This window comes from Echiichthys vipera (genome assembly GCF_963691815.1).
Source record: "Echiichthys vipera genome assembly, chromosome: 13".
Lineage (NCBI taxonomy): Eukaryota > Metazoa > Chordata > Actinopteri > Perciformes > Trachinidae > Echiichthys > Echiichthys vipera.
Window position 1 is genome coordinate 19,662,765 of NC_139838.1, and position 13,629 is coordinate 19,676,393.

The window sequence follows — 13,629 nt, forward strand, 5'->3', positions numbered from 1 at the left end:
TGTTGTTGTGACTACGATCTTGAGACACAAGATGGCGGTGATCTGCTCATTCTACATATTCAACCGTGCTCATTATGTTGAATGGCACATTTCATAATAACTGTATATTATAATTATTGATACATGAATGTGTCACTTTAACGTTGCAGCTGGTAAAGGTGTGGCGGGTTTCATTTACTTGATATACTGCTGTGTAGCTAAATCTATAACAATGTTACTGCATTTGTTTATAATATTTAGTATTAATAATCTAAATCTGTAAAGTAAGTAACTAAAGTTGCCAAATAAATGCAGTAGAGTAAAAAGTACAATATTTATAAAGGAGATCAAAATACTTAAATACAGTTCACAAGTACGTAATTGTACTTAGTTACTTTGGACCACTGCTTGTCACCATATCACACCTGCATTAATTCTTTCTGATTTAAAATATACATTGATATACTGTAAAGTGACAGCATTTTTGAGGTTTTGATCTTAAAATTTAAAGACACAATGAAATGTTTAACACAAATCCCTGAGGTAATTATTCTGTGTTCTGCTGTTCCCCCATAACTGATATAGAACAATAAAGACTGTAATCACAGATCATTTTGTCAGCGTCATCATAATCACTGAGGCCTTGAACACATTTTAAACCTGCTTAATCGCTCTTCCCTACAATAACACACAAACAGAAATATTATACATTATTTTCTAATTCCAATGACATTATGAGTTATTGTGAGTAAATACGTGATGCAGTGCAAGGCATAAGTGATGCAACATAACAAATAGTAACAAAGAAAAACACTTTTATTAACAGGAGGGAGCGTGTACAAAACTGACTGTGGAAGGGAAATCATACCACAAAGGCTATGGCTCTGATAGTGAGGATGATCTTATTTTACATTTCGTCACAATCAGACATAATCTCTTCATTCCAGCAGGGAAACCTCATGGAAGTATGCGCCGAGCATCTTGATCCCTTGAATATAGTTGGTTCTGAAAAGGGAAAGACACAACAGTGAGGAGCTTTTTTAAATCAGTGAATTGTTTGCAACATAATGGTCAATCTTGTGGATCAATCATAAAGAATTTAAGTTGTTGCATCTCGTTGTAAATATAACTTTTGGCTGGTCGAACTTATATTGGTACTTAAACTATCACTAGTTAGTTGTGCAGGTGTCAAACAGTACTTATAACAATCTATTATTATTTCTTTATATTATTATCTATTCTCCTCAATATGACAACTAAATGTGCACAAAGTGATTATTATAGTCACAAATTCATATAAGAAACTGATTCAGGTAGAAAAGGAAGTACGGGTTTGGTGTTGTGTGCTGTGACATACCTGTTGAGCTTCTCATTCTGGGAGTGAGCTCCATCATCAGAGGATCCAACTGGAAGCAGCATGACGTTACGTCCTGTGGCCTCCTGGAAGGTCAGGGTGACGGGGATGCTTCCACCCTCACGAGTCAGGTCAGGCTCCACACCGAAGACTATGGCACAGCAAAGACCAGAAGAAAGAACAGTTGATATGAGCGAAGAGGGTCTCGGAGTGGAACAAAACACAAAAAAGATTTTCATCCTTATCCGTTACGTCGCTCTTCAACGATGATGAGATGTTAGGAAACAAAAATGATGTTGATGGTTATTTGTAGGTTTTAGACAAGCTTTGGTATCACTGTTTTCTAGCTTAAATCGAAATGGGAACTACTGTATTTTCTACATTTGAAACAGCTCACTGATGTCTTTGCGGACCAGAACATTGGATAGATGCGGCACTTTTGTCTTTCGGTGCTTTGAGCACCACAAACCAGTGACAAAACAAAACCATCAACATGGCTAGACAACAGTGGGTGTGAGTAGGAGTGTGTGTTTTGAGTGAATTGATCCTTTAATTACGTATATACGTTTCTATCTGCCTTGCGTCACTCAGCCACTGTACCTGTCTTCATGGCCTTTCTGCCAGCCATGTAGTGCGGGTGGTTGAAGTCAGAGACCCAGGCCTTGGCTCCGTGGCCCATGTATACCTTCAGTTTGTTGGGGCTTCCCAGTTCAGCAAACTTCTTCTGCAGATGATCGATAACCTTGATAATGAAAAAGGAAAATATGAGTGAAATTAAAACACCAAGGAGATTTTTAAAAGGTTGAGACTGCCTGAGATCAATGACAGGTGCTTATTGGAGCTTCAGAGGGTTTGAAACAAGCTGGAACAAACTGAAGCTGCTCAGAGTGAGTCTACAGTTCAGACCCATGCTGGAGATGACTGAAACGTTCTCATTCAAACCCAAAAGCCTCTCTTTTTCATGCTATTTACGCATCAGTCATCTTTGTGAACCATTTCCACTGAGGAACTAGAGTGGTCAGCAAAGTCATCAAGTTTTAAATTCCACTGACATCTTTTTTTTTTCTTGTGTTCTTGTGACATGAACACTCCTACACAAGATGACAGGATTAGAGTTAAGTGTTTAGATATATCAGGGTCTACCTGCTTCTCCACAACTTTGGGGTCCATGTCGGGGACCAGGCGGATGGAGAACTTGCCGATGACCTTGCGGGGGATAACAGTCTTGGCTCCGGTTTCAGAGAAAGCTCCCTCAATACCGTGGAGTGAAAGAGACGGATACCTCCAGCGGTGCATCAGAATTTTCTCCTACAGGAAAAAAAATAATAAGAACAGAAAACTAAAATGATGATTACCATGCAGTAATACAGACTAGTGCAGCACATTTTATATCTTTGAGTTGAGAGAAATAGAAATCAATGCCTTGCCTTGGTATCATGCAGTAGCTGTCCGACTCCAACGTCTTTGCAGTATTCATCCAAGTCAAACTCAATTTCCTCATACAGCTTTTTCTCCTCATCTGTCAGAGGGGCCACATCGTCGTTCATCCCAGGCACCAGAATCTTTCCTCTCTTGTCTAAGAGGGAGCCTGTTTAGAAAGAGATAGATTTTCAACTCTCCTAAAAATGTCCAGGTTATTTATTATTACCAGTATTTTCTTCTAAAACTGCTCTTAAATGAGTTTTATGACATTATAGTTCAGTTATCAGCTTCACTTGCCCATAAGTGCGATCAAGTCGGTCATGGCTTCATGAACAGAGCCACCAAACACCCCTGAATGCAGGTCCTTGTCTCCGCAATGCACCTTTAAATTAAAGAACAACAAAAACAAAACACAATTTAAATGTGCTTCATCAAAACAGACTTTCACAGAAGAACTGGAGCACATTTTCATTATACTGGAAGAACTGCATTACAGTGGGACTAAGTGTGTTTATTCCAAAGTAGTGTGGTAAAAATAAATGTAAGCAGAAGTAAAATTAGACTTCACCTCAATGAAGAAGTAGCAGATTCCTCTCAGGCCGTAGGTGATGCAGGGTTTGGTCTTGCCGAGCCAATAGTTGTCAGAGATGCAGACATAGTCCACGTCTTTTAAAAAGGTGTCTTTACGTGAAAACACCAGTTCATCCAGGCCTTCGGATCCAGACTCCTCCATCCCCTCAAAGCAGAATTTGATGTTGATGGGAAGCTCCTGAAACATGGAGAGATAAGGAAAAAAAAATATAGAAGCAGCGAGATATGTGAGTGCAATTGAGACAACATCACATCTGTAGTTCATCTCCTCACAGCTCACAAAGTCATCTCATTTACTGCCCTACTTCATGTGGGTTTTTTTTTTAATTTGATACTTGTGATTTTTGTATGAATACACTCTTATTTGCATCTTTATTGAACCTAAACAAATTAATCGACTCTATATACAGTCAGCCACATACTTATTGATTTCTACCATTATCTGAAAATGTTTAGATTTGTTAAAGTTTACTTAAAATATATATATATTCTCTGATCTCTTAATTTAATTATACTACAATTTTGACACTCATAACTTTTTTTTATTCCTGATCATATAATAGATCGTGGATGTGTTGACTGACGCTCTCTAATGTTCAGCTCATCCTACAGAATATCATTGTGACTATGTTCCTGAGACAAGCAGCTTCACTTGTCCATTACTGTTTCAGGGGAAGGTAACGATGATTTAAAACAACTCTCAGGTGACTTGACTTGGTTTGATCATTAAGTGGATAAGACGCGATTACTGATTTCATCCACAGACCTTTGACCACTTCTCCTGCTGACGTTTCTAAAGTGATCAACAGGCAATTATAGAATCCGATCTGTACTTTACACAGAGAAAGATCATGTCTCAGAATAATGCAGAATCATTTTTGATTCGGTCAGAATACCAAAAGCAACTCTATGTAATTTACCAATATCCTGTATTATCAGTGATGTACCTACCCACAAACAAAAGAGACTTCAACCTCAGTTTATCTAAAGTGCACATTACCCAGAGAGCCTGTGTACACTGAACAAGTCAGTTTAAAAGACAACAGAAAAAAAAACACACATTAATATGATGACAAGGTTGAGGCTCGTTTACGAGGTGAAACGGTCAGTGATTTTGGTCCCCAGAAGATGAAACTGGGAGAGATTATAGTTAACAGAAAAGCGTGGAGTTCAAGGTATCAGCAGATATTGTTTAAAGCATGATATAGCCCAGTCTTGTGTTTGATGCTTTCTAAAATAACCAGCATCTCAAGCAACCTGAACTACTTTGTAAAACAATGTGATTTTGAGCAGCTTCGAAAATGAAAGCAAATTTCTCTGTGAATGTATTTCCACTTTCCAAAACAACATTCCAGACAGTAAATTTAGATCTATGTTGATGTTTCCATAACTGTTCAACCACACCCAGTTCAGTTTGGCAAGTTATGAATAAGCAGAACACAAAACAAAACTAAAAACAAAATAGGTTTGTTCTTATTATCTTAACAATGAAAAAGTCTGAACATAACAATCAATGACACTGGCTGGACTGCGATTACACCCAGTCTTAGCAGAGGTCTGATCCAACATCACAGACAGTTTGTACTTATTTTTTAGGAAAATTTACTGCTGGACCAACAGGGATGTTTGAGTACATGCAGGAGACGTATCATTGTAAACCGGATACTGCAGATGTCGTTTTGGCAACTCTGCACTTGGGTTCAATTTAAACATAATGTCCCTAATTGCAGTTCCCACTGAAGGGTAAAGAAAGATACTATGAGTTCGAGACACAAAATGTGGTGGGAACTTTACCTGCTGGATCTTCTGGTAGGCCTCAATGCAGTTAAACCAGGCCAACACGGGACCCTTGTCATCAGTAGAACCTCTTCCATAGAGTTTACCTGCAAAGACAAAACAGTGTTTTAGTTTAAAGCGTGAAGCTTTTAAATGATTGTAACATCAACAATGACTGACCCCTGTTGTCCCTTGGCAGATTGCTGACCTGGGGGAAGTGGAAGGCAGATCTATAGTGTCTGTCAGCACATTCAATCAAAGTCGTGTCACAACAAAAGGACAGTGAAATGTGACAGAGCTGAGCAGACAGGAATGACACAGGAGGAAGTGACTGTGGTACTTTCTGTCAGCTGACTATCACCAGAAAGTACATGAGACCATTTGGGTATTGGTATTTGTAGCATACAGAGATACAAAAAATAAGATAACAAAGAGGTATCAAAAAGCAACTAGAAATATACACCCTCTTGCCACTTTATTAGGTACAATAGTACCGTGGTGGACCCCCTTTTGCCTTCACAACCACCTTAATTCTTTGTGGCATAGATTCAACAATGTGCAAGAAACATTTTTCAGAGACTTTGGTCCATACTGACTTTCTATAAGCTTGAATCAGCCTAGCCATTCTGCCATCAACAAGGAGTTTTCACCCTGAGAACTTCCACTCTACGAATATCTTCTCTCTTTCAGACCATTCTCTGTTAACCCTAGGGGTGGTTGTGCGTGAAAATCCCAGTAGATCAGCAGTTTCTGAAATACTGAAACAAGCAACGACCATGCCACGTTCAAACTCAGTTAAACTCCCCCACTGTCAGCATAATGAGGCTCGGTTTGAACCTCAACAGATTGTCTTGACCATGTGACCAAATGCATTGAATTGCTGCCCCATGATTAGCTGATTAGATATTTGAGCAGCTGAAGTGGTGTACCTAATAAAGTGGCCTGTGAGTGTATTCGGCTTAATAATTGAGCATAATAGATTAATAAACCTTATCAGCAATTCTTTATCTGTCCAGTTCAACGGTAGATGCAGACCAGGTAAACTAGTGCTGAGACATTACACAGCTAAAAAACTCTTTGTGTTGTTTAACGCACAACATGTACACCTTCAGATACATATTTTAATGATAATAGTTACCACTTTAGGAATGCTCTGACAACTACCAAGTTGGTGAATAGTAAATGATAAATATAAAAAGTGTATCCAAAAAAGACTGAGTAACATTTATCATCATGTAATACATTTACTAAATGCGCCACTTAAGCCCTTCTCTAAAGCTAAATGTAACACTGATTATTTCTAAATACAACAGTACTTGTTCAACTTGACCTGCAAGGCCTGCAGATAAGACATGATTAAGAGCATGACTCTGCCCTAAAGCATGAGGTAACTGGACTTTGGAAATACGGAGCAAACGTGTGATATGATCACAAGTACAAAGCTGATAAAAGATCACAGAGCATGTAAACAAGATGTTACATTTAAGTAATGATGATGAAAACTTTTTTATTCTTATATAAAGTATTTTTATTCTGTAGCCTGGTCATGGCTCAGTTCAATTGCCATCAGGCCTTCTTGGCAGGACATGATCATTTTTTCTTTAGTGAGATTTGAAACTACATGTTTGCCAAGCCAAAAAAAAGAAGGCTGTATAATTAACCCTGAAATTAACCACATCACATCTCATCTTACATCAGCCAAAACAACACCCCAGTCTGTTCAAATAACTTTGAAACAGCTTCAGGGTAATTCTGAAACTGAAACCGTTCTGCGCTCACCGTCTTTCTCCACCAGAGTGAAAGGCTCCGTGTCCCAGCCATCATCAATTGCGGCTGGCTGGACATCAAGATGGCCGTAGATACACACTGTCTTCTTACCTGGGTCTGACCCCAAACGACCCAGGATGATAGGCGGCAGGGGGATCTCCTCTCCAGAAGGAAGCTGCATGCACAAACAAAAACAACAGCCTACGTTATAGTAAAGGTTACACTTTACAACGAGGGCCTTTGCAATTCAATTAAAACCATTACCAAGTTAACCAAAACAATTAACAGCAACACATTAACAGTACACACCTTCTGTTTGCCAATGTCCACCATCTCCACTGTTCCACCCAGCTTCTCAATGTCTTTGGCTGCCATCTCCATCATCTTCTTGATCTCGCCGCGCTTCTCTGGCCAAGCAGAGACACTTTGAACTGCCACCCAGTCTGCGAGACGCTAGGACACAAGAAATTTTCACATACATTTTTAATATTGTTTAAGAAAAACATATGCGTTTCATAAAGCATTTCTAACTTTGAGAAGTTAAAGGCTCACATTTTGTTCAAGCTTCAAATCATAAATGAAAATGTTTCACAACAGCTACAGTTAACATGTCGCTGACACCCATGTGATTTAATATGGTCCAGTGGCTCAACATTTATAACATTTGGCCCACACTTTTACTCAGAGTGAATGAGTTAAAACGCTGCTTAGTGTTCAAGATTAACACCATCTGATCAAGGGAAGACAGACATTGGAATCTAATCTAATCACCACAATGATTAGTTGACAGAAAAAGCAGGAGGTCATACAGGCAGTAACCTTACACTTAAGTATTGTGTCAAAACTCTGGATGAATTTACCTGCACGTAGAGATCCTGGTGTTCGTCCACATACTTGAAAAGTGGTGCGAGATGAGCCATCTTTGCCAGAGACAGGAGCTGAACAGGAGAGTTGAACAGGCAGAATGGAGTGAGACTCAGCCTTCTGCCCTACTGCTGTCTTATGGGAGGACAAAAACCACGCCCTCCTGCAAACATGCTGACTACTGCTGTATGTGTAGCTCTTCTTTTAAGTTTTAGACAGTAGGAGGAAGTGGAGTTGATGATAGCTTTACAAAACTGTGGTCACAGCTGACTAGCCCTCTTACTTCCTGTATCTTGTAGTTTTTTTTAATTACATGATGGTTAGGCTACAACAAAAAAGCAGGCAGAAAGTTAAAAGTTGCGTCATAAAAAGTTCCCATTAAAGCAGAGAGATCACTTTCCTTCCCTTAAGCTCCATGTATAAACATACCATGTAAAAATCTGTGTATTGATGCCTTCTGCTTTACTTACAAAAGTGTCCATACAACTATTTAATGCACGACTCTATGGGACTAAGACATGAATATAAGTATATACAACTGTGACAAGAATATGCACCTGTGCAATAATTCATATGTTTTGATACACAGACTAAATAGTAAAAACTAAATGGTTTCATTTTGACTGTACATAAGTAACTAGCAAAGGCAAGCCATGTTTACTTGTATAGCAGCTTTCAACAACAAGGTAATTCAAAGTGCTTTACATGAAACACTAAAAGCGTTGGAAACAAACACATAAAATGACATTCAGATAAAATAGTTACACAAAAGGAAAACTGCAGATAAAATTGTTAAAAAATAAAACCAAGATATTAAAGGAATATACGCTACATTTGTTTACAGAACAAAAGTCTCTATGGTGTGTTAAACCGGCCTAAACAGCAGCTAACTGTGGAGGCAGAGCAGCTAAGTGACAGGTCTGACTGAGTGGCAGTAGCTTAAGAGGCTAACTAAATACCACCTAAAGTAGCCGGTTCACTTGACGTGACCCTGAATGAAAGAAAGCCTCTCTGTGACACATATTCTGCTCATTTCTGAATCGCATAAGCATTTTAAAACTACCTCACCTGTTCAGTTATGTGAACTCGCTTCGTGGTTTATTCCCGTACAGCTGACGTCCTCATGTGACTCCCCCTCACCTGACAAGAGACTCCCTGTGTCTCCTAATGACGCAGACACGGCGGTAAAGAGTTAATGAATTGTTACAATGTTTTTATTCTACGCAGGGAAGAGCACAGACTTCTTCTCCGCACATCAGCGGTTACAAAAGTGGCAGTTTGATTGTTTCCCCGGCGCAAAGGATTGTGGGTCAGCGGCAGATGCTTCGTCATGTTCAACCATAAAGAAACAAATTAAAAAGGAAAATTTCTGATCTGTAATAAAGTTACATGTTCAAAAAGAAGAAAATACAGCTGATATGCTACAAGATGTGGAGAAAGTGCCTGCTTTTCAATTAAATGTTTTTGTATTTTTTTTACTACCCTTTGTGTATTTAAGTACTCTTCTTAAATGAACTTATGTCATAATGTACAGTAGAAATGTTCATTAAAAGGAAAAATCACTGCGTTATATACACACAGATCATAAGTAGAGGACAAATTATAAATACTGAAAGTTATTTTTTATTGTTCAGAATTTGATAAAATACTGTCTATAGGACTGCTGTACAAGCATGTTTTTAAGGCACTTCAATAAAAGCCTTTAATAAAAAAATCCTAGATCAGAACACTTGATACCTCAGTTATTAGTGTTAAGGTTGACTAGACTCATTAAAAGCCATATTTAAATTTAAAAAACCTGCAGGGTGTTTTGAGGTGGACAGAAATGTATTACTTGTCCATTTAAAAAATATTTTACAGGTTTGACAATGACTGTCATGTGCCGCATCAGGGTTGCCAGTTATTTGGGTGCAGCTAATGTAGGCTGGCACTGGGTGAGTTTGCCAATCCTGCAGCTGCATCATTGGTCTCAACAGCTGAGTGACCACTCCATGGACTGAGACAAGACTTCGACATTAAAATGCAAGCCGAAATGGCTAAGTTTCTCCTTGATCGGTAAGCTAACTTTCCTGTAGGCTACTGGGCTTGGTCTGACGAACATGGCAACCTGAGTGCTGGAATTGTTTTGTTGCGACCACGATCGAGACACTAGCCACTGCGAGAGGTTGATTAAGGTTTTTCCAAGTCAGAGTCCAACATTGAAACTTTACAAGGACACATTAAAGTTCTTCAAAAAGGCTGGTTGTCCACAAAACAAGTTTGTGTACAGGATTATGCAAAGACTCAATGGGGAATCAGTTAAACACTGCTGCAAAAAAAAGTTCCTGCTATTAAAGTTTGCCAAGCCTAAAGGATGTCCAGTGTCTTAAGTCCTAAGCTGCATTCCAGTCTACTTCAGAAAGACTAGTTGAGCTTTATAAAATAAAAAATAAAAAACTTTTAAAACAGTTGGTGGTTTTAATGCATGCAGGCTTCAGTTTTATGAAGCACTGCATGCATCTTCAGATTGGTTTAACCATCCAAGAATAGCATTTTGACTCCATTTTTGCACCCATTACTGAAGTCAAGTTAGCCCCATGAGAAAGTTACCAAAGTAGTAACATTTCAACATTCAAAATGTCTTCCGTTACATTAACAGTAAACTTCACACCATAAAAGAGACCAATGAGTTTAAAATTTGTTTATTTTTCAGTTCATTATCCATTTTTTCCCCTTTCAATGTCTTCAGCTGTAAAGCCTTATGGTGCCTAGAAGACAAAATAATAAAAATTAACAAAACAAAGACAGTGGGCAACATCAGTAAGGTTTAGAGACTCACCGTCCCATCAAAGCACCGTTCTGGACAAGACTTCTCCCTTGGGATACAAACTTCTACAGAGCACATGAAGTAGATCTGCAGGGGGAAAGAAGTGATCCAAGGACCAACACCAAAGCACATTACACTCTGCCTCTTTTGGTAGTGTTTAAATCTGCAATAGTATACAGCATAACTTTGACCATTTAAACCCACAATAGCTTGCTGAATACTCTGACTCACTTCTTCATCAAGGTATTTGTTTGTCTTGTGATCCATAAACTGGAAGGCATCAACCCTGAAGCGCCGCTGGTAACGAATTTTTGGATTGCCACTGCTTTTAAGGATGAACACACTTTTATCGAATGGATTGGCACACCTACAGACAAACAAGTTGTTAGGACAAGGCCATGATTATCCTTATACACATGGTGCAGGATCAGAGTGTCATGCTCACCCTTCATAAATTAGCACCAGAGCCTTTGTTGCAGAACGAGGGTAAGCCAGACAGTAGTTGACAAGTATTACTGCAGCAGGTAATTGAGTCCTCAGGTACAGGTCAAGATACAATGGTTTGCCAAGGAGCATGCCCAGCGGTGCATGGTCAGCTGGAAAGAAGCTTGAATAGGTCTGATCTGTTGGGGTTACAACGAGCAAGATTTTACCATTTGCGTTTACACTCACTCCAGCAAATATAAATTAATTTTTGGAAATGTACCATGCCTCACCTTTAGCAATTCTCAGCTGGACATCATACCGGCCATTGCCGGTCATTGACGATGGCAGGCCGGGACTCGGGATCTTGACCATGATGCCAGCACTGGCCAGTGACTCCTGAGCACTGCCCCCTGATTTGCTGTAGCGACATTCAACCATGAACCTACAAAAGAAAGTCAGTTGAGGCTTGGCACTACATGCATGTACAGATCATGCAGAAGTATTCACTGGAACAGTCATCAGGCCTCAAGAGTAAAAATGTTCTGTATAACCCACTAACCTGAGCGGATCCGTTCTTGTAATGACACCATACTTGAGATTCAGAGCTTTGACAACAGACTGCACTTCGGCCAGGTAGACCTTCGTCTCACCAACTACCTGTCAAGTGAAGTAAAGAGGTGTTGGCTTCTACCAGGTTGCACCTGATCTAAAAGTACTACCTGAGGCACATTGTCCAAGACTTTCAGCACGTTCATCATATTCTTAAATCCATGAACATCCTTCAGTATTTTGATTTAGGGATGAAACACTTACAGGTTAAATGAAAAACTGCAGTAAAATACCCGACAGCATCACCATCTTAAAACTTTAATTCATCACTTGACCAGGTAATCATGAATCTTAATGCACTACAGAATGGAAAGTGAATTATTATGACTTACATAAGCCCGAGCTCCACATTCTGTTACTTTGAACTTAAAGATGGCAACCTTGTCATTAACAATGACTGGTTTACAGTTTGGATACCCAGGGAAAACGAGCTTGGTGGGGTCCACAGGGATGGATGCAGAGTTGGAGCGGATGGCGAAAACGAAGTGTTGATCCGCAGTGCACTCTTAAGTGAGGGGGGAGGGTAAATACATAAGTTAAAATGCAAGATGAGTATATGCCACATGTCCCTGAACAAGGCTTACCATCAAGTGGGTAGTAGCAGACAGAAGAAGCCACACAGCATCCCAGCTTCTCACATGCTGAGGAAGATATTCCTGATTGACCACATGGCACCCGTTCCGCTGAGGTGACAGCACAATCTGAAACAACAATGACGAGTGTTTGCAACAAAAAACACACAATACATAAATGCATGTTCTTTCTTCAGATGGCTTAAGACTTACTACAGCTATCCTACCATTACATTTTCAGCTTATTTATGAACTCACTTGCTGGTTTGGTCGGAGGTGCAGGGGTGGTGCACTTTGATTTGTATTTGGGTTTGCCACTGGAATGAGGGGACAGGCCCCCATCAAACTTTGGCTTTTGCTCACACGATGCAGTACCAACTTGTCTCTGACCAAACTCATTGACAAACAATAACTCCAAGCTGTAGGAATCAGTCTGTAATCATACAAGCTTTTGGTTAAGACATGAACTTAAGTCAAGGCAAAAGCTAAATGAATAAGCACAATTACTCCCATTTTAAAATTATTAACCTACATGTTTCACATTGCACCCAGTGAAGGGTACATTCAAGGTGTTCTGAAAAGAGTTCACTTCATAACCGCAAGACTCTGGAGCATCCATGACAGGCAGGTCTTTTGAGCCTGGAGGGAAAATAAAGCCTGGTTAAGTTTACATGAGTTGAGCAACATTTAAAATAGCCAGAAGAAGCCAAGTACATACCCAAAACTTTAACATCACTTAGTGAACCTGTCAGTAAGGTAATCTGGAAGCCATGTTCACGACAAACTACATCTAACCCAGAGGAACCTTGACTGATACTACTGGGCCAGCTTCTCGGAGGGGCATCTAAAAATCCCATTTGATCATCAGCTTCATCATAATCTTTACTGCTGGTCCAGCTACTTGGAGGGGCATCTACAGATCCCGTCTGATGATCATCATCATCATCAGTACTGCTGGTCCAGCTACTTGAAGGGGTGTCTAAAGATCCCAACTGATTATCATAATCATCGGTACTGCTGGTCCAGCTACTTGGAGGGGCGTCTACAGATCCCATCTGGAAATCATCATCTTTACTGCTGTCCCAGTTTGAAGGATCATCTTCAAATTCCACCTGAAATCCACCTTCTGCACCACTGGCCCAGTTTCTTGGAGGGGCATTTGCATCCTGGGAACCATGGTCAGCAAAAGGGTAAATGTCTTCACTGCTGGAGTCACCTTCAACTTCAGGAAATGCATCATTGCCATCAAAGTCACTGCTGTCACCTGGAGAGGAGAGCAGTGATTGTTAATGTCACAAATGACTGCAGTCAAAAAAAAACAGCTACCAATAAAGTATTGCAAATGTTTCAGATATTACAGAAATACCATCATAACTCCTGTCATGCAAGTCTGAATAAATGTATTGCAACTGCATACAGTAATTTTACCCATTTGGTTACATCACAAGTACAGCATGACCACA

At 39.7% G+C, this 13,629-nt stretch overlaps 1 protein-coding gene across 1 annotated transcript; it reads right to left on the reverse strand.

Annotated features, from left to right (window-relative positions):
- Positions 1-772: 772 nt before the first annotated feature.
- On the reverse strand, positions 773-9,009 carry cndp2 (carnosine dipeptidase 2). Its single transcript, XM_083926213.1, has 12 exons — positions 8,822-9,009; positions 7,750-7,827; positions 7,199-7,342; positions 6,902-7,064; positions 5,141-5,229; positions 3,324-3,524; positions 3,053-3,137; positions 2,761-2,921; positions 2,477-2,641; positions 1,934-2,075; positions 1,337-1,484; positions 773-984 (listed from the first exon to the last, which is right to left on the reverse strand). The coding sequence occupies exons 2-12, from the start codon at positions 7,807-7,809 to the stop codon at positions 918-920; spliced, it is 1,425 nt and encodes a 474-aa protein (XP_083782339.1). The 5' UTR covers positions 7,810-7,827; positions 8,822-9,009; the 3' UTR covers positions 773-917.
- Positions 9,010-13,629: the final 4,620 nt, after the last annotated feature.

Coding starts and splice junctions, on each gene's coding strand:
- cndp2 (XM_083926213.1), bottom strand. CDS start 7,809: ATGGCTCATCTCGCACCACTTTTCAAGTATGTGGACGAACACCAGGAT. Junction 7,343..7,749: donor ACCAGGATCTCTACGTGCAG/GTAAATTCATCC, acceptor CTTGTGTCCTAG/CGTCTCGCAGACTGGGTGGC. Junction 2,642..2,760: donor AGCTACTGCATGATACCAAG/GCAAGGCATTGA, acceptor TTTTTCCTGTAG/GAGAAAATTCTGATGCACCG.